The sequence below is a fragment of the Littorina saxatilis genome, linkage group LG1 (assembly GCF_037325665.1).
Source record: "Littorina saxatilis isolate snail1 linkage group LG1, US_GU_Lsax_2.0, whole genome shotgun sequence".
Lineage (NCBI taxonomy): Eukaryota > Metazoa > Mollusca > Gastropoda > Littorinimorpha > Littorinidae > Littorina > Littorina saxatilis.
The window spans coordinates 35,944,084-35,965,531 of NC_090245.1; the positions used below are offsets into that span (position 1 = coordinate 35,944,084).

The 21,448-nt window shown below is 41.1% G+C and overlaps 1 protein-coding gene across 1 annotated transcript; it reads right to left on the bottom strand.

The window, feature by feature from the left end:
- Positions 1-5,596: 5,596 nt before the first annotated feature.
- LOC138968450 (uncharacterized) lies at positions 5,597-20,935 on the bottom strand. Its single transcript, XM_070341023.1, has 6 exons — positions 20,849-20,935; positions 17,174-17,398; positions 15,798-15,959; positions 14,214-14,415; positions 13,431-13,626; positions 5,597-11,057 (listed from the first exon to the last, which is right to left on the bottom strand). Exons 2-6 carry the CDS (start codon positions 17,339-17,341, stop codon positions 10,853-10,855), a joined length of 933 nt encoding a protein of 310 aa, XP_070197124.1. The 5' UTR covers positions 17,342-17,398; positions 20,849-20,935; the 3' UTR covers positions 5,597-10,852.
- Between the last annotated feature and the right edge of the window lie 513 nt (positions 20,936-21,448).

Consider the following 21,448-nt stretch of genomic DNA (forward strand, 5'->3'; position numbering starts at 1 on the left):
TCTGCAGCGTCTTGTAGCACAAGATGTGCAGCCACAATCTATGAGCTCGAGAAAACGTTGTCTTGTGTCAGTTGTGGGTGCACGACTCAGCAGGATGGGCTCAATCACGTCGCCAGTCTCCTTCGTGACCAGCTTCCATCCACTGTTGACAACAGCCGGTAGGTGTGGCTTAGTTTCCAGAGCCCGCCTCCACACAATTGCCTGGTAGTGAGATCTCTTGATGTGTAGGTTCAAAGCATCTTGTGTGGGGGGGAAGTTCTCAAGCGTTTTCTTCACGCTGTGGAAAACGTCGCATCGCAGCGGCTGTGTGGACGTGTGCTGGGTGTTTGGGTTGTAGAGTTTGCAGACAAATGATTCTGCATCCATGAGCACTTCCTCATCAGGAAATTCTTCCATGCCAAGTCTTTAGAGAAGATGGGGATTGTCGAGGAAAACATTCCATGCAGATTTCTTCCCAATGCCAGCAAACTGGCTGGTGCTGTCAGAACCTGTGATTGCATGGAATGCCAGCAATGATTTTCTTTGTTGGTCAGTGATGTTAATTTGATGCACATGCACAAAGTGCTTCTTCCGGGGTGTTCCTGTTTGCATCCACACAAAGATACTGAGCTGTGGTTGGTGAGCGACAAGTAGAACAAGAACATCAGTGTCACGGCTGACGATGACTACTTGTGGATATCCTTGTTCTCTTGCTTCTTTGGCATGAAGAAGCATTCTGGTATCTGCCTCTTCATGCTCAGCAGATGACAGATGTGTGACATCTCTGTCAGATGACGACCAGACCTTTTCGGCATCAGAAAAGCCACCGCTCAGCACCAGCTCTTTTCCAGGCTCATTCCTGAAATTATTTGCCAGCTCTTCGCAAAGGAAGTTGGCCAAGCTGGCCTTGTTCTCCTCCAATAGTATGAATCTGTCCCATTTGCCTAGAGCTCGAGTGCGTGACAGTACATTCCTTCTTATCCCTTTCTTGCCGTCCGTTCTCTTGCCTCGAGTCGTCGATTTGATTGTTTGTTTGATGTACCTGTCAAAGACCAAGTCAACTCTGGTGCAGGAGTGTGAGAAGTACTTGTCAACGTGTTCTGCAACATTGTCACTCCACTCTCCTAAAGTCTTTGCTCCCATCCGATTCCCCAAGACTTGTATCATCGCCATCCCATCAACTATGGTGCAGGTTGTGCTTGGAGCTGGAGCAGCATTCTGTGGCAAATTTTGCTGAAGTATTTTGGCCAGATCAGCTTTGTTTCTTGGCAGTCTTTCTTTCTTTCTTTCTTTATTTGGTGTTTAACGTCGTTTTCAACCATTCAAGGTTATATCGCGACGGTCTTGGCAGTCGCAATCTGCAGTCAGCAGTTGCTAGCGATAGAGGCACTCCACAAAGCTCTTGTTCCAACATCTTGTTGATGTCAACATCCCGTCCTGCTTCCATAGCTGTTATCACACGTCTGAACAAGTCCCTGTCGGCTTTGAGGGCAACAGTTTTCTCCTTTCCAGTGTTGACTTCAAGTGTGTACATGCTCTCCAAGGTGCAGAGTTTCTTGGTTTTGATTCTGTCATGGAAAAGAATCTCTTTCAGGACAAATCTTTTCTGCACAAACTCTGAGATGACTTCCTTTCCTGTTTCCTCTGCTGTTAGCAAGTCATGTTTCACAACATCACTGGCAACGTCACAAGTTGTGAGTAAAATCAGGTCTGGTGATGGGTGAGCAAAGGGGTTGAATGTCTGAAACAAGTTGATGAGTTTCTGTAGATCATCTTGATCCTGTTTCAACCTCTTTTTCCCGAAGTCCTTGTGTGCACAGTCGTGCTCGTCATCTTCATCAGCAGCACTAGACAGGCCAAACATGGCCTGAGTGTCCTTAGCCAGCTGAGACCTTGCGCTGAGTGTCAGAGACCACCTGTCCCTGGCTGTGTCTGTTTTTGTAATGCCAACAAGTCCTCCAGCGACTTTTCCAGTTTTGTTGACGTGTTCCATCGCTTGATCATCTGCGATCTGACATATTTTACGAAGTAATCATACAATGCACTACTTAGATCATGTTTATTCTTGCATATTTGAATTCTTCATGTCAAAATACATATATATAGCCCTTTAGTTTGTCACTTTAGTCCGTATAACACGTGAGATAAGGCCCGCCGGCATAAGATTTTCAGGCGGCCATTTTGAAAAGTGTCATGGCGGCCAAACAAACTAAATTCAGAATGTCCACCTACTTAGATCATGTTTATTCTTGCATATGTGAATTCTTCATGTCAAAATACATATATATAGCCCTTTAGTTTGTCACTTTAGTCCATATAACACGTGAGATATGGCCCGCATAAGATTTTCAGGCGGCCATTTTGAAAAGTGTCATGGCGGCCAAACAAACCAAATTCAGAATGTCCACCTACCTAGACTACATTACTCCACGTCCAGACTCTCCATTGAGACCAGGTGGATGCTTGTAACCCTCAACGTTTAGCATGTTGCACTTTTCTGAACTCAGCTACCCGACTATGCGTCAGTGACCATGTCATAACAAAAGGTTGTTGTTCAAGCGTAGAAGTAGCTGACTTTTTGGTTCATGATTTTTCCTACACCTGTGCTGAAAATAAGAAATAAAAATGTCGGTATATATATAAGTCGCTCAAATACAAGAAGGTATGAATGGCTCGGTTTGAGTTTGTTGCAGTTGACCCTGCACAATGCGACCTATCATGTTTTTGCGATTTTGCCGTCACCCCTCCCATAGGGTGACGTATTTCACAACTTCCTGTGTTACACAAACTCTGTGATGACCAATTTTGCCTTCACTCCTCCCATAGGGTGACGGATTTCACAACTTTCTACAGATGAACAATGTTGCCTCCACCCCTCCCATAGGGTGACGGATGTCACAACTTCCTGTGTACACAAACTGATGACGTATTTCACAACAAAATGGCGCTGCCCATGGTCAACCTCGAAACTATCCGTATAGAATGGGGGCGTCCTCGCCCCCATAACAATATCTTCACACGTGTGTAAATGTGGTCGGATCAAACTACAGTCTGGCAGTAACCTTAAAAGTAAGTTCCCACTGCTCATGATGACAATTCAAAGTCACGGAGACAAGCTTCATTCTCGAAACTTTGTTGTTCCTCTTTACATTTTTTGAGAAGCTGCACGTGACGGTAAAATACCTATTGCGGCATCTTTTTGCAAACTATTTCGCTTTTGGCGTCAGATATTTCAATTTGGAAGAGAGCTTCAAGAAGATGTGTCTTCAATTTGAACACTCCGACTCTGACTGGAAGTTTGAGGTAGACGCACGTAAGTACAGAATGCAGGATAAACAGAATACTACAACATGGCTTGCTGGGTGAAACCACTCCCTCGCTGTTTTCTTCTCAGTTATCGAAAAGCTCGTTTTCGCTCGCATTTTGAAAAGAAGAAAAAATCTCGTGTAAACCTGGTATAATACCGCAAGCCATGTACAATTCCTTATCCTCGTCCTTATATGTATGTTCTTGTTGTTGTTTTCTGCTGCAATGCACATTTCTTTCCGTTTGAACAATAATTTCTCGCATCACGTACTGCATTGGCCCACGTTTTTACATTGATTGAGAGCGTCTTTCAACTTAGACCCTGACTTGCAAAACGAAATCAAAAAGCCTTGCTGCTTTCTTGGCAAGAGTGAGTTTTTATTTATTTATCTATTTATTTCATTGGCTGAAATACTTTTTTTGCGATCGCGGATAGACATACGGGCCAAGAACACAATAAATTCATCAACATAATTTACCGAAAGCAGCCACGCTGTCGATTCTGGGTATATGTGTCCAAACTGAAGGATTTTTTTTAAAATTCCTGGTGAAAATGTGAAGGGAACTGTGGAGCAGATGGCCGGCTATCCCCCTTTCAAAGACCTCCACAAATCTGAGAAGTTCAGGTCTTAAAAAGAAGGGAGTCTTAAAATGGAGATAGATTTACACAAGTTATGAATAGAACATTTGAAAAGTTCTTAAAAGAAGGGGTGTGTGTGTGTGTGTGTGAGGGGTGGGGGTGGAGGTGGGGGGGGGGGGTAGGAGGGGTCTTAAAAGGGAGATCGTGAAAGAGACGCCGGGGTCCACTGTAATCCGCAAGATGGTGTAACGGGGAGGAAGGGACCTCCAACAGATGATTGCCCTTCAGGGTGTAGCATCATTAGCCAGTTTGATCAGCCGTGTTGGCCGGTTTGAGTCCTGGGCTGTTGTTTTCCATTCGTCGTAGACAATGTCAGGGTCGGATCCAGGGGGGATTTCTGTATCTGTAAGTATCTGTAAGTTACGCTGCACTTGAGGGACAAGTCATCCAGATGTCTGGTTTTCCTTGTGTTTATCAACATTTTCCGCCGGGGGGGGGGCATGCCCCCGGACCCCCCTAGGAAGTTCAAACGCTTCGCTCCCTCAATTAAACGCTTCGCGCCGTCGAATTGTCCCTAACAGAAATTTGGAAACCCTCCCTTAAAAATGATGTGATCCGCCCCTGAATGTGCATGCTTTTTGTGTGCGTGTGGATTATTCGTCGTCGCTGTACTGTACATTGTTGTTGTTGATATACTGTGTTGCTGCTCAGTGCTGCTCAGTTGTTGCAGCTTGTGCTCAATGTCGTCGCTGTACGTTGTTGTCGCTGCTTTTGTTGATGTTTTCTCTATTCGTAGGAGAGATCGAGACTGATTCACAATGTCGACGGACGTATCCGAAGTTATCTATCGTCTTCACAGATGATGCACTTGTTTGTTTCTCTGCCAGCATTTTTTGTTTTAAAGTTCAAAGCACCATTAGGTGTCTGTGTGTCAGTGTTAGTGTTAGTGTGTGTGTGCGTGTGTGTGTGTGCACGCGCACGCGTGTGTGACCTAGCTTTATGACAATGTGAATGGCCCTTTCATGCACCAGGCGTTTACATCTGCTAAACTGGCGCTATATCTTAAACGCTGCGGAGGTTGATGGTTAAAGCTGAAGAAAAAGTACCGCCGGACTTGCTGACGTCGTTAAGACGGTGGATGCTGCATGTGGATTACGATATGATCATCGACGGTCACGCTGGCTTCCATGCGCACCATGCTGAGGGATATAATTAAATGACCAAACAAGCTTAGACCCCCAGAAACAGAAGTGCGTGTGCGTGTGTATGTGTGTGTGTGTGTGTGTGCGCGTATATATGTATGAGTGTGTAAACAAACCTGTACAAACTATTATTGTGTGTGTGTGTGTGTGTGGGGGGGGTGTGTGCGTGTGTGTGTGTGAGTGTGTGTGTGTGTGTGTGTGTGTGTGTGTGCTTGTGTGCTTGTGTGTGTGGGTGTGTGAGACATTGACGCAAGACAATTTTAGTCAGCAGGTGAAATAGACAATATGAGGTCAGATAAGATGAGAGGGAATAAACAAACAATCCACTCTTATATGCCCATCCCTCATCAAAAGACAGACGATTATAGAGAGAGAGAGAGAGAGAGAGAGAGAGAGAGAGAGAGAAAGAGAGACAGACAGACAGAGACAGAGAGAGACAGACAGAGAGAGACAGAGACACACACGCATAAAGAGCATAATATATATTCAATAATTTCCATACAGACAGAGGCACCAAATAGAGCTTCCAGAAATATACTAATATTTTATTAGAAAACAGGTAGAAACAACATAAAACAAAATCATATGAGAGGGAATTATAATTAATACATGTCAAGCTGTATCCATCACAATAGTTAACATACTCACAAAAGTAGAATTAGAATGTATAGCAGAGTAAAAAAAGGGCTTCATATATCAACATAATAACCTGAGAAATACGTATAAATATCAACATTCTTCATGAGAAAATTGATGTCAGGCAAAGGTACCATGCCATTCTTTCTTTCTTTATTTATTTGGTGTTTAACGTCATTTTCAACCACGAAGGTTATATCGCGACGGGGAAAGGGGGGAGATGGGATAGAGCCACTTGTTAATAATTGTTTCTTGTTCACAAAAGCACTAATCAAAAAATTGCTCCAGGGGCTTGCAACGTAGTACAATATATGACCTTACTGGGAGAATGCAAGTTTCCAGTACAAAGGACTTAACATTTCTTACATACTGCTTGACTAAAATCTTTACAAACATTGACTATATTCTATACAAGAAACACTTAACAAGGGTAAAAGGAGAAACAGAATCCGTTAGTCGCCTCTTACGACATGCTGGGGAGCATCGGGTAAATTCTTCCCCCTAACCCATGAATTAGCACATAATTACATTTTCATCAGAAAGAATCACAGAAGAGTGCCACCTGTAACGGCAAAGGTGATATAAAAAGTAACTAAAAGAGAGAAAACAAGAGAGGAAAAACATCTAAATCAAATGCCAGACTTAAAAATCCTAGATAGTATGTGTGTGTAAGTGTGTGAGGGGGGAGTTGGTTGGCAGGGTGAAGGCGTGTTGTGGGGGGAGAGAGAAAGAGAGAGAGAGAGAGAGAGAGAGAGAGAGAGAGAGAGAGAGAGAGAGAGCGAGAGAGAGAGAGAGAGAGAGAGAGAAAGAGAGAGTGTGTGTGTTTGGGGTAAGTGGATGGGTACTGCGTGTGGGAATGTGTATGAGTGCCCCTTGAGTCGCCTTGTGGTGAGATATGATGCGTTATAAATTCTTGTATTATTATTACTGAACGACTTCAAATCTGACATATATAATTATATACACGATCAATCTCCTTCCGAATTCTTGAACTCTCTTTCCCAAACCAAATAACTCCTCGATCCCACCCCCTCCCCACATATTCACATGATACAACAGCCACCATCCACCTCCATACATTACACACATAGTGTACATGATACAGCAGATCAGCAAAATTATTCTTTGGAACTGCCAACTTCATTTAATCAAGTATTACACCAATCTGTGGTAAATTAATGGATTATGCATATCTAAACTATATAGCTTAAAAAATGGTTGCGGCCATGTATAAAAGTTGAGATACATGTACAATGTATCTAGCTGTGTTACTGGCAGGGTGCGTCTTGATCTTAAACACAGTGAAAACACTTTCAGACCTAGCATCCTATATATGAGGTAAGTCAGTAATTAAATATAAGCAGTAAGTCTTTGCTTCAGAAAGAACAGTAAGTAATTATCATTTACCTTTCCTATCTAAAAAAAATAAAAATAAAAAATAACACACAAACAAACAAAGAAACAACCAAAGGTACCGAAGAGTGACAAAGAAAGTGAGGGAGAAAAAGAGAAAAATACTGAAAGAGACAAAACAAACTAGAGAGAGATTGGGTGGCGAGGATGGTTTCTTTCTTTTTTTATTTGGTGTTTAACGTCGTTTTCAACCGTTCAAGGTTATATCGCGACGGGGAAAGGGGGGGATGGGATAGAGCCACTTGTTAATTGTTTCTTGTTCACAAAAGCACTAATCTAAAAATTGCTCCAGGAGCTTGCAGCGTAGTACAAAGAGGATGGTTATGGGAATACCTTTAAACAAAACAAGCACACAACAACATGCTTATGTTAAGGCCAAAAAAAAAAATTGTCTGTTTAGGGTAACATGACCAAAAAAAGTAGGGTCGGTAGGTAGGTAAAGTGTTTTTTTTTTTTGTTTTTTTTTGTTTTGTTTGTGTAAATGCTATGTTGGCTGAACATTCACTTCTTATATTTGATGAATACATGTTTCAAAACTAACGTATAAATAAAACAGAGAGAAAGGGAGAGAAAGAAATGCCAAATGTCTCTTTTTAGCATTTTTACCTCTTTTTTTTTCTTTTTGAAATCAAAAAAAAGTTTTTGGGTCGGCGCCAAATTGATAGGGTCGGTCGGGTTACCCTAAACAGACATTTTTTTTTTTTTGGCCTAACACATGTTTCCGTTTGATAGCACTCTACAACGTACATGTAAAATGTTTACACAGAAAGATAAACAACAGAAAAAAGAAAGCATGATAACTATAAGCATGTAGCATTCTGACTAGTTATGAAAAATATACTGTGTATAATGAAATGGAATATCAACAGAGCACCTTATCATTGAACAGTTACATCAAAAACACAGGCAGACAACCGAAACAAGCCAGCATATCAACGTCTAACCCCCTCTTATCCCATCTCAAATTAACGAAACAAAAAAAAATTAGTCATGAAAAACAGTTTACAAAATCATCATCACAATCACTGCTCTGTTAACAAACATTATTTTCACATCCTTTCCATATTTCAATGCACCTTTCAATTGTCTGTTTCCGTTAATTTCCCTCAGTCAATTTTTGACTTGACCCCAATAAGATCTCAAAAATATAGTTCCTCATTGAGAAATCAGTAATGAAAATGTTGTTACAAAGAAACAATTCCATTCATTCAGACAAAGCTTATCTTGACATTATCTGTACATATTTCAAAACATGTACACTAACTGTTAAATTAGTTTCTCATGATAAAAGTTCAAATTGCTTCCATTCACTCATTGTGTAAGTCTCTTACTCAATGAGGACTATTTGCACACACACAAAAAAGAAAAAAAGAAGAATATTAACCTCTATCAACCTCCAGAAAACAACCAAACAAACAAAAACTCATCATTTCATTTGCAGATGTCAGCAGAACTAAAAAAAAAACCTGCTTATTCCATAACAGTTTAACAACAAATCCCTATTGCTTATTCTAATAATTGTCAACATTGGTCACAGTCAAAAGGCTGAGCCAAAAAATAAATACATCCCAAAGCGGGAGGAAGTCGACCAAAAAGCAATTTTCACACAAACAATTAGTGGCTGTCTGGTGAATGTAACCTGGTCATGATCAGTATTAACTTACAGATGGGTCAAATAACAGGTTTAAGGGACTGATTTATTGTCCACAAAACCTTGAACGAATAAAACCACACACACAAAAACTGGCACATACAGGCAGACACACGCTCACACACATTTCTCACAAACGTTATACACACACATAATGTATCAAACATGCACCAGGCATCCAATATAAAGTGTTTAAGTACAGCGAACAATGACCTGATAACAAATCTTTATCACAAGCCTGAACGTGTCTGTTTCTTGCCTCAGAGATACAATCATACGATTTAAGGTACCACGTTACATATAAAAGTCACATTCTTCTCTGGCATGCCTTTTCTATCTACTTGTTTTGTTTATTTATTATTTCATTTTGTTTAAACATTATTCAAATGGATTTTAATATCAGTGAGTACTTTGATCAGATCATGAGACATTTGATGCAGCTGCTCTATGCATTACAATGCACAATCTTTATCAACATAAAGTATAAAACAAGATGTGTGAAGCGATATCAAAACATTTAGTCAATATGTCTGATGAAACTGAAAGATCTACACTGAAAACTGCAAATACAAGTAGAAAGTTAGTTTTTTTAGGAATCGCTGTGCACACACACACATACACACACATACACCACTACCTTCATCTTGATTCCCAGTCTATGTGAATACATTTTATCAAAATTTGACTAAATGTAAAATACAATAGAGCGCATGCACAGACTGAGGAGTCACACACACAGACTCAGAGAATGAGAAACACAGACACACACCAGGCACTGTGCATTACATAAAATCTCTTTGCTCATTCATTCCAAAAACCAACCACAGCAAAATCATCAAATGCAAACATTATTATCCAAGAGCTAACCAGTCTTTGTGCATGCGTTTGAAAATCAGCTGCACAGTGCTGGTGTAAGGTTTTGAGGACACTTGACACCGGACGATATACTTTGATATGTAACACATGTCTTCTTACCAGCATATCATTTACTCCATAAGAGGCAAGGGAAATAACTGCGCTTACAAATTATGAAAAACCAAGCTGCTGAGAATTTGGAGAGGGGGGGTGGAGGAGGTGGAGGAGGTGGGAGGCAAACAATTTTTAACTTTGAGCAATTTTTCACTACCAGTTTATAATATTTCCCCCTTTCCATTTAATTGGTCAGTCCCCACAGTACAATCCTTTGATGGCACCGAGTACTTCCTATAGTCGGACAAAAACTGTGTGGAGAAACTACAGTGGTGTTTTTTCTGATGCCTTAATTACATCCATCAAGGTACCTTTTGGCTGGTACAGTTAGTAAAATTTAATGGCCATGAAACAAGGTACTGTCAAGGGGTCACACAGATTAAAGTCATCAAAGCTAAACCAGAACTGAATTTAAATCAAAAAAGCCGCTGCTTCGAGATGAGTTGTGCTGTAAAAAAAGACAGGGAATGTACGAATGAGTCACATATAATCATACTGAACAATAACAGATACCCGCTTCTGAATCAGACAGCAGGTGTTGGATGCGAGACGGTAATTTAACAGTTCTGTAAAACTAGATTGTCCCATTACTAGATCTACATTAGCTTTAAAGGTACTGAACTTGTCAAATCCAGGTGCACGGAGCCCCTGGGCTTTTAGTCATATCTCAGGCAGCTATCCGTTAGAAGAACTACCAAGTTTCATTGACTTGCACCCAAAGAGTCAAGAACTGCGATTTTTTTACAAATTAATTTCGTACTCGGACCCGGCTGGTCTTTACCTATTTTTGGATCTAAATTTAGATCAGGTAGATCACCACATCATGCACAAAAAGACACGTCACTAAGCAAACTATGTCCGACGTCATCATGAGTTTGTGTAAAACAAAATGGAGGCCGGAATCACTCAAGTTGAATCGAACTCCGACCAAACACCAACGTAATAACTAGGTTAATTTATGCACTCGCGTGAACAAGAAACTGTCGAGCTTCACAGATGTCGTCGTTGGGTAGTTTTGGGTTTGTTTTACTACCATAGGAGGATTTTTGAACTGTAAATGCACTCAGCTGCAACAAAAACGCAAAACGAAGGCTGTGAGCTGCACTGTGCCTTTAATCAAACAGCTGGCGTATGCTGTGAGGGGGGTTGTTCAAGGATGGGTGAGGGAGCAATGGCTTCCTCCTCCTCATTGAGATAGTTGTAGAGCGGGAACTCGCAGCAACACAAGCACTTGAGAGCCTCGGGCAGAGCGCCATAACAGGGAGGTGGCAAGAGGACGAGTGGGCTTGTGCGTTTCTTGTACACCAGATAGATCTCGTTTCTGAAGAGAAATAAAGCGACATCGTCAGTTTAAAAGTTGAAGAAGAGTTAAGAAAGACAAACAGAACGAATGAAAGAAAAAAAGGAAAAATAAACATAAATAAATAAAACATTTATATACGAACACACTAACCGACTGACACATGCATACTGTTGTGCCATATTGGCTCTGCATTTACAGTGGAACCTGCCTTTTAGGACCTCCACAAATCTGAGGAAGTCAGGTCTTATTTTATTCTTAAAATGGAGGTATAAATGTACAGAGGTTATGAACAGAAAACTAAAAAAAGCAAGTTCTTAAAAAAGGCTGAAACAAAGAAATAAAATACTCCGAGAATGCTCATGTATGGAACCTTAATACTTTCAACAGGCAAACCAATGTCCATAGCTTTCTGACATTTTCCCCAATAACTTTTTGCAGATTCTCTAGCTCTATTTTTTACCAGGACACAACCGTATCTGTTATTGCCTGTTGGTACTCCTGTTCGATAGAACTTCCCTGTGGTCCATTGTTTAACATGAGATTTCTTTTTCATTCCATTTTCATTACAGTCGTCTCCGCTTAGCTCGTCCCTCTCGGGACCGAAAAATTCGCGACGAGCTAACCGGCCGACGAGCTAAGCAGCGGACGAGGTAAACGGAGTCCAATTTCCCTGGGGGATATGCTGCGACGAGCTATCCGGCGAATTCGTCCAGACCAATATTAAAAGCACATAAACACTTGTAAACGGGTGTATCAGGTTCTGAGATAACTATCAATCTAGTAGATCATCCTCGAATAGCCCTTTGTTCACAACATGACATTTTACCGTGTCTACAAACCAGAAGTAATCCTTTCATCACCATGGAGTAGGAGCTATGATGTGCAATGGTCAAATGACGAATTTCTGTTCATAGACTCGGTAAGATGTTGATAGAGTTTATATTCGTTTCGCATATTGGGTTTGTAACATGTGTTACTATGAAAATAACAGAGAGATAGGCAGAAGAGAGAGAGAGAGAGAGAGAGAGAGAGAGAGAGAGAGAGAGAGAGAGAGAGAGAGAGAGAGAGAGAGAGAGAGAGAGAGAGAGAGAGAGAGAGAGAGAGAGAGAGAGAGAGAGAGAGAGAGAGAGATGTAAACCATGAAACAGAAAGCACATTTCTTGGGATTTTTTTTATTAAATCCAAAAATAAGCAGTCCAATGAGAAGAATTTTAAATGAAAAACCAAGTAAACACGGCGCCAGAAAAAAGTTAAACACACACAAACACACACGCAAAAAAAGCACTAACTCATTTGCGTGCTTACATACACACACACACAAAACACACACACACCATTTTCAAAAACATGCACATCAACAAAAAATCTGCGCAACAAAACCATAACAAACAAACAAAAAACTAAAACAAAAAAACAACAACAAAATGGAAGAAACTAAAAACTACGATCCAGCCGACTTGACTGACTTTGTCTTTTTCGGTGATCTGAGCTAATTGGTATGCACACACACACACACATGAACACACATACATGTACATTGTACCTACTAATAAGTGGGAGAAAATTGAAACAAAGTAGCAAAATCAGATAAACAGCGCATGTTTTCTTCTTTGACATTCAATTCGAAAAGTCTGGCAGTTTATGGAACGTTCTTTTGTTACTGTCATCCTGTCAGAAGACGTCATCGCTGACGACACAATGTCGTTATGACGAGCTATCCGGCGTAAATGACGTCACACCATGCCTTGGGACTGGAAAGTTTGGTCGAGCAAAGCGGCGGACGAGCTAACCGGCGGACGAGCTAACCAGCTTAATTTTACAGATACAAAGAAGGACGTCAGCCCGGGGAAAAAATATGGCGACGAGCTAAACGGCGGACGAGCTAAGCGGGGTCGAGCTAAGTGGAGTCGAGTGTACTTTGTTATCTCAATTATATGCTGGGAAATTCAAAATTGCTTTCTCCCAATGGAAAGCTAGCAGCAACAAAAGTGACGATACCCGGGTGTGCACATGTTAACCTGTAATCAGCCTACTGCACTTCTTTCAGAATGACCAAGGACCTTCCTTTACATGGCACAGTGGTGACATGGAGGTGGGACATGGATACCATCTCTGAGTCTGCTAAGTTGGTTCATGTTCATCTCGGCCTGATTCTGAATCTGTGACCTGAGGATCACAAGTCCAGCGCTCTACCAACTGAGCTACCAGGCAATCACTTCACCTTCTGAGGAAATGTGGGTTTAACATCTTCTGTAAATCACTACCAACTGAACTACCAGGCAATCACTTCACCTTCTGAGGAAATGTGGGTTTAACATCTGTAAATCACAACAAAAAAACCTTCTTTCTTTTAAATTTTTTAAAAACAGAAAAAAATCACTCTACACTTACTTCCTATAACGTTCATCTGCCTTTTTCTCCAGCAGGGGGACGCCAGACAGGAAGAGGAGGATGGACATGGTGAAGAGAGGGGAGAGAACTGCTGTCCACTGGCCGTCGCGCAGTATGCTGGTGCTGATGATGAAGACTCCCAGCCAGACCAAGATCTCTCCAAAGTAGTTGGGGTGTCTGGACACCTTCCACAGCCCTGAAATGGTGTCAAAAGTAGTAAGAAAACATCCAAAATCTAAATGTTTCCACACTAAAAAAGTTTTGGCAAATGTCAGCATGCAGCTGTCAACAATGAAGTTTTGCACTTTGACAGAAAACAATGCAGCCAGCATGAGTGAATAATTCTGTTGACTATAAACGGGGATTTCCTTATCCTTTTTCTTTTCACATTCTTTTTTCTTTTCCTTATCTTTGTTTTGGACATAACAAGATCCTTTCTTTCAGCACCAGTTCAACAAGTATAACAATTACTAGCATGCCCTGACCCAGGCGGTTCCGCCTGAGATACATGTACATGAATAACTAAATACATACCCGTGCCAATTTAAGTGTGTTGGGTATGTTGTAAATGATATCAACCTGATTTAAAAGACCAACTGCAATGAAAGATCTGCACAGCAACAACTCAAAAGTACAAACAATGAGCTCAGTGTTAAAAGCAACCAACAGGATTATGCAAACTTTCACAAAGCTGGCAATAACACTTTGTTCTAACATTTTAAGTTTAATATTTTGTTTTGCATGCGTTTCTTGAGTACCAATTATTATCTCCATTTCCCATACCTGTTTCACACCATTTGCCCTTGTTGGCTGGGTTGTTTCTGAATGAGAATTTTTGGAGGTCAGCAACAGTCTCAGACAAAAGGCCGATGACGAATAACACAATGCCGACGCCATCTTGGGCTGTAAAACTCTCCGCTATGTCAGCACTAGCTGGAGCGTTGACAAAAATGACAGGTAGACTGACGGTAAACACCCAAAAAGCCTGAAAAGAACAACACATAATTATATATATACTGCATGTCTGGGAGTCATTTTTATATTAAATCTAACAAAATGTTACTAGCACACCAGTGACATTGAAATCCCTTGTGAACATTTAAGATCAAATACAATCATGGTACCATTATGATTCTCATTAAAAGGAGAATCGAAAACCATTACAACTGGCTCTTTAGAAGTGTTACCCAGGTTGGGTAGGGTTCATAAGGCCTAAAAAAAATAGGTGTGGTTACGGTAACCCGACCTACCCTATTTTTAGGGGCCGACCCTATAACTTTTTATTACATTTGTCAAACAAAACAAAAAAAACAAAAAAAAACGAGTGCAGAAAACGCAATGAAAGCGAAATCGCCCGAGTCGCACACTTATTTCCCTGTCAAGTAGGTTTAATTTGTACACATTAGAAAAAAAAGTTTAAAAAAAAAAAAGTGATTGCCTACCTTCCTACCCTATTTTTTTTGGCTATGTTACCGTAACCACACCTATTTTTTTGGGGGCCTAATCATATACATTTGTACACTGAAAGATAGAAACGGTTCTAATCTATATTAAATAAAAAACCAAAAAAATGATTGGACAATCATCACCCATTATAGTGTCAAGGTAAAAGAATAAAACTCAGAAATTACATGCAGGCAAACAGTACCTACTTCAAAAAGAAACTTGCAGCTCTGCATGATGTTCACTTAAAGCTTACTAATACCCTTTCCACCACCCTCACCCTCAAAATCATGGACTCAAATTCCTTCCCCAGCTTTTCTGATGGGACGTTTTGGGTTCAGTTTTCTCGTCACAATGTTTTTGTCGAAATTTTTTTTCCAGCATAAAGTATTGCATTCTCTGCTTGCACTTGCAGCGTTTTCACACTGTGCCTCCTGCGGCATGGGAAGTAACTCCGTCAATCTCAAACTTTGAAAATTGTAGCAAAGTAAACATGCAACAGTGAGTTATATGAAATTATAAATGCTCAAAATTCAAAACATGCTCATAGAAATGGAAACATTTGCGCCTCAGGTAGCATTCTGTTTGGCAGATGTCTTGTTATGCATACAAGTTCTTGAGCAGGCAATATATATATTGCATTTGGTTAAACTCCATTTCCCCGTCTACTGCATGGCAATTTTCCTTGTTTTTATAAAGACAGTAACATTTTGAGTCCTGAGTCTACTCTTAAAACCTGTATCTAGACGCACCTATACCCACCCATGTTTACATGTGCTCACACAAAATGCTAAAAAAAGTTTCCTTTAGATTTAATTAGTAATATTTTGAGAGCCACCTAAACCAACGAAACACACAAACTTACAAGATACAAGAAGTTTTATTGTCCTCATCAATACAAGGAAATTTGGCATGAAAAATTACCTGAAAAATCCAGAAGCCAGCAAACTTGAGACAGTTATCACGCTTGTCATCAAACCGATTATCTTCCCCAATCTTGATGATCCTGTACAACAGGTATCCGGAGAGACGCAGCCCCCAAAGAGTCACACAAGCCGTCACCATAATCTGACGGAAACTGAAAGTCTGTTGAAAACATAAGAGAACATTTCATCAATAAACTGTGTAACACTAGCAAAACAAAATCCAATATGTTTACACATAAAAAAAAACAATCTGGAAGCAATAATGTACCTGGGTATAAAGGCTATGAAATTTCTGCCTGAAAAATTGCGGCGCTAACCAATACCACAAGACAATCAATACTCTTTGTTGGTTCAGACCTTTTCTTTGATTCTAGCATACTGCAAGACAGAAGTGGAGGTTTAACACTATAAATTGCTGAATTTTGGGCTGAGCAACTTAGTTGCAACCGAGTGTGTAACGACATACATATATAATATATTTAAACACAGTCATTTTCAGTGATGAACGATTGTGGTCATGACACTTTGTGACTACTATACATTATGATATCAAATGTATTCTGTCCAATCAATGCAATTCTTCTTCTTCCTCGTTTATAGGCTGATCGCAACTCCCGCCGCTTTTACGTGTATGGCCGTTTTTACCCCTCCGTTTAGGCAGCCATACGCCGCTTTCAGGGGAGGCATGCTGGGTATTTTCATGATTCAATAACCCACCGAAATCTGACATGGATTACAGGATCTTTTTCGTGCACACATGGTCTTGTGCTGGCATGTACACACGAAGGGGAAGCCACTAGCAGGTCTGCACATAAGTTGACCTGGGAGATTAAAAACAAATCCACCCTTAACTCACCAGGCGCGGCTGATATTCGAGCTGTGCGTAACCTTCTGCTTCCAAACAATTAAGATGCCATATATATATATATACAGGCATGGGAATTGGAAAAAGTAAAAAAGGCTGAAAATGTGTAAGTAATAGTATCAAAGTCGACGGCGCGATGCGCCTAGCTCCGGGGGCATGCTCCCCCGGAAAAAATTCTCTAAAGAACCCAAATTGTGCAATTTGATGTCATCTGAGCTCCAAGTTTGCCATTAAATTTAGTTTTTAGAACCATTTTTGGCTCCCCCATTTATTTTTTCGGCGGAACAAAAAAAATAATCGGCGGATATTTGCCTTTCGGCGGACAATTCCTATGCCATATAACTTGTTTAAGACATGTCTTCATAATTTTTTGTTGAATTTTATTATTGTATACATGTACACATCAAATGTGATTATGGATAGGCTGATACTATTTCAGATTTTTTGTCTGATCAGCAACTCATTGTTTAAATATAAATGCTTGTACAGATGAACCTAATTGCACTTACGTATCCTAGCAGAAAGGTGAGTAGGGCCAGGACGACAAAGTTGGTACCGCCAGCAAAGTCAGTCACTTTGTCAAACTTGCAGGTGCATGCAATGAGGAAGAAAGAGAACTGCATGGCCACTGTCACTATGGCACATATCGCCAGGTTGTTTTCGTCCAGAATCCACATGATCACCACCTTCACTTTACACTTGTTTCAGCACCTCAATAGATTTTAATGAGAATTCTGAAAAAAAGAGAAACACTTTTAAAGACAGATAGGACGTCATACTTACACACACATGCACTTGGAGCTTTAATTCTCTTGCATTATGAAATTCAATACAAACAAGTTGGATAAAATTGAAACCAACCAAGCAACAACAACAACAAAAACAATTTAAACAAGAAATTCCTCCGAGGTAGGAAAAACACCCCCATCCTTACCATTCTCACTGCCACCAACTGAGAAGGTTATTTCCCTTTGACCATTAATATGTCCCTCTATAAGTCCTTGTAGAATCTTAATCCACCAATAACTCCCTAACCGTGTGTTTGACTGGTCCCAATTTTTGTAAGGACCGTCTCAGGAATGTATAGAACCTGTTCACCAAGTTTGGTGACGATCGGTCCGTTCATTCTTGAGATCTATATGCGAACACAAACACACACACAAACAAACAAACAAACACATCGACCGAATCCTATACACACCCCGATACCGGGGGTGTAATAATGCTGATTATAGTACATGTCATACTGCAGCGCATGTGCTCTAGATGGTTCGGACAGGCAAGAAATGCAATGATGCTATGGCCGCTTGCATGGCGAGTAGTTGACGGCATGGTGAGGGTGTTTATGAAACGATTTTGTACTAAGCTAAAAAGAATTAAATATGACTGGAATTGGCATCAAAATAGTTGTCTGCAGTCGTCAGTGAACAGCCACATGATTGTCAACTAGATATAAGCCGCCATGTGTATGTGGCAAACACCTCTATAAGCCTAAAGAGATGCTAACCTACCATCGCCAAATCCTAGACTTTTTCGTGCCCCAAAAAACACATGTAAATTATATATCTCATGAATCTAACTTTTTGCCAAAACCTAACATGCTCAGAATGGCTTAAAACTGGGGTCTGAGTTACTTTACAGTATCACAATATTAGCCAAGTAGAATATTATCCACTTTGAGTTTTACAATACACAACAGTAGCACCAGCAGAAAGTTCACCAACCACATACACCACACAGTCCTGAGAGAAATATAATATACTGGTCTGAAATATGGTTGTCAGTGTCTGAGACACATTTATACCCTTAAATGAGAGTCACTTGTATCTTTATGTAACACACATTCAGTGCACAGTACACACACCGTTGACAAACATTTCAAGCCAGGCTGTCTAGGATGGGTGCTTACACAAACACTTGACAAAAGTTATGTGTCACATGAATAAATGGTGTTGTATAACCACTTAATGTGTCATACTTTTGGGGGCCAATCTATACTTACCTCGACCACTGCATGGAACCTGTCATGGGTTCACATCACTGTCATTGTCATCATAACTATAAGTGTGTATGCACCAATAAATGTACTTTAATCTTTATACAACATTTTCTTTTGACTCATTTACAAAAGTATATATATACATTGGCATTGCCAAATCACTCATAGTAACATGATTTGTTGAACACTTCATTGATTGCAATTATAATTGTGATACAGACACTGATCAAATGATTTTGTTCAGGCAATTAAAGGATGGAATCAAGAACAAGAACATCCTGACCGGCCAACAGCACGGCTTCCGTAAACACCGCTCGTGCGAGACACAATTACTCGAGTTCATCGAAGAAGTCTCTACAGCCATGGAACGTGGTACTACAACGGAGGCAGTGGTGTTAGACTTTGCCAAAGCTTTCGACCGTGTAAACCACAGTCTGCTCTGCCACAAGCTCTACCACTACGGCATACGAGGAAAGACCAACAGCCTCATCGCAAACTTCCTCAGCGGCCGCACGCAGTCAGTCGTGGTGGATGGTGCGCAATCCAGCTTTGTCAAAGTGAAGACCGAAGTCCCCCAGGGCTCTGTCCTAGGGCCCTGCCTCTTCCTCTGCTACATCAATGACCTCCCCTCCAAGATATCTTCCCCTTCAAGACTCTTTGCTGATGACACAGCCGTCTACAGGTTCATCACCTGCGCAGAAGACCCAGCCAAGCTTCAGGAGGACCTCCAACGCCTAGAACAATGGGAAAAAGAATGGGACATGGCCTTCCACCCAGACAAGTGCTGTGTGCTGCCCTTCACCCGAAGCCATTCTCCCCCTCTCTCCAACTACACCCTCCACGGCCAGACGTTGGAGAGAGTCACCTCCACCAAGTATCTTGGGGTCATTCTAGACACTAAACTAGACTTCACCCAGCACATCGAGAACATCTGTGCCAAGGCCAACAAGACGCTGGGCTTCCTGAGAAGAAACCTGAAGGTATGCTCCAGCCTCACCAAAATGCTGGCCTACAAGACAATGGTCCGCCCTATTCTTGAGTACGCCTGCACAGTATGGGACCCACACTCCGACAGGCTCATCACAACCCTTGAGAAGGTCCAGCGCAGAGCAGCCAGATTTGTCACAAACCGCTACCATAACACCTCTAGTGTCACAGATATGCTGACGCTACTCGAGTGGCCTACGCTACAACAACGACGTCGCTGCGCCAGACTCGCTATGCTCCACAAGATCCTCAACGATCAAGCCTGCGTCTCCTGCGTCGGCCTCAAGCGGCAACCTCGAAGTGGACGTCGCAGCAACCACAGCCAACAGTTGGGAATAATCCCGTGCCGCACAGACTACAGAAAGTTTTCTTTCTTCCCGAGGACCACTGTCGACTGGAACTCCCTCCCATCAGATGTTGTCGAGGCCCCCTCCTATAATGCCTTCTGCTTGAGGGCAATGAGGGCCATACAGGCACAGTAACCGCCCTCCCCCTGCCCCACCTAATTTTTAAATTTTTTTAAATTTATTTTTTATTTTTTATTAATCTTTGTTAAGGACACACATTTGCACTTCGCCAACATGTTAATAATGGTCAATTCATTGATCGCTGAACATTATTGGAAGAAGATATGTATATGATTTAAAATGTCTATCCGTCTGCAAAGAAACATGCGTACCTGTACAGTTTACACACCTTGCTTCCATGCAGTTGTGTAGGGTTCTACTGATGCTTGAGGTATATATCTTAGTATGATATTAATTATTACCAGTAGCAGAGAGTACAGCCTAGTATCATGAGTATTAGCGTGTGTGACAATGCTACTGTAGGCTAAGTGTTGTATTAGTGTTAGCACTGAAGATCCGAAAACAGCACACTGATGTCTCATTCACAAAGTGCTCTACCTCGTGGTTCAGTTAGTAAATTCCGCTTCATTCAAATGCAGAATTACGTGTACACTTAGTACAAGTGTCCCACAATACTTACAGTACATACGAATACAGAGGTCAACTGCATCTCAGGCGGTGTGAACAACTCTGAACTCACTGATCGAGTGCCATGCTGTGAACATTTGTGTTGAGAAACGATATAGCCTTTCCGACAGCTACTTACCGTCGCTGATAACATGCAATACTACAAACTGCAGCCCTGTTGTAATTCTGAACTAGATCTACACGACCTGTAACACCAGACTTACCTGATTTATGTAAATAATTTAGGCCGCCACGACCCAGTTTCAATTTGTAAACACAGGTGGGTGGGGTTAGTCTCGTGCCCTGCTTAGTTACGCAATTAAAAATAAAATAAAATTATGATTAAAGCATGTTGGTGTAACTCAATGACAAGTTAATATACACTACAGTAATGTAAAGTTAGAATTCAAGAGAGAAAGTTTCAATGCAAAATAATCAAAAATAAAAATCTGCAGTTTCTTCAGTTCATGTTTTTGAGTTCGATACGGAACCAGTCTTTACGGGGGCTACTTCCGATTTTGTGGTAACTTCCGGTGCATTCGCTCCTCCTCTTCTCAGGCGTCTGTACAGAGTTTGAGGTACGATTGTGGGTATCCTCTGTTTGTGGGCGTTCTTCTGCACTGTTTGAGTGCTTTTTGTTGGTTTAAATGAAGCGAAAAAAGACAGCGCATTGAAGTAGCGCATGCGAATTTACACAGAAACAGACTGAATCACGCCACACACAATGCAGTGCATTGTTCCTGGCTTCTCTCTATCTCTCTCTCTCTCTACTAGTCTCAGTCTGAGCCCTTCTCGAAAGGCGGCAATATAGTGACAATACGCTC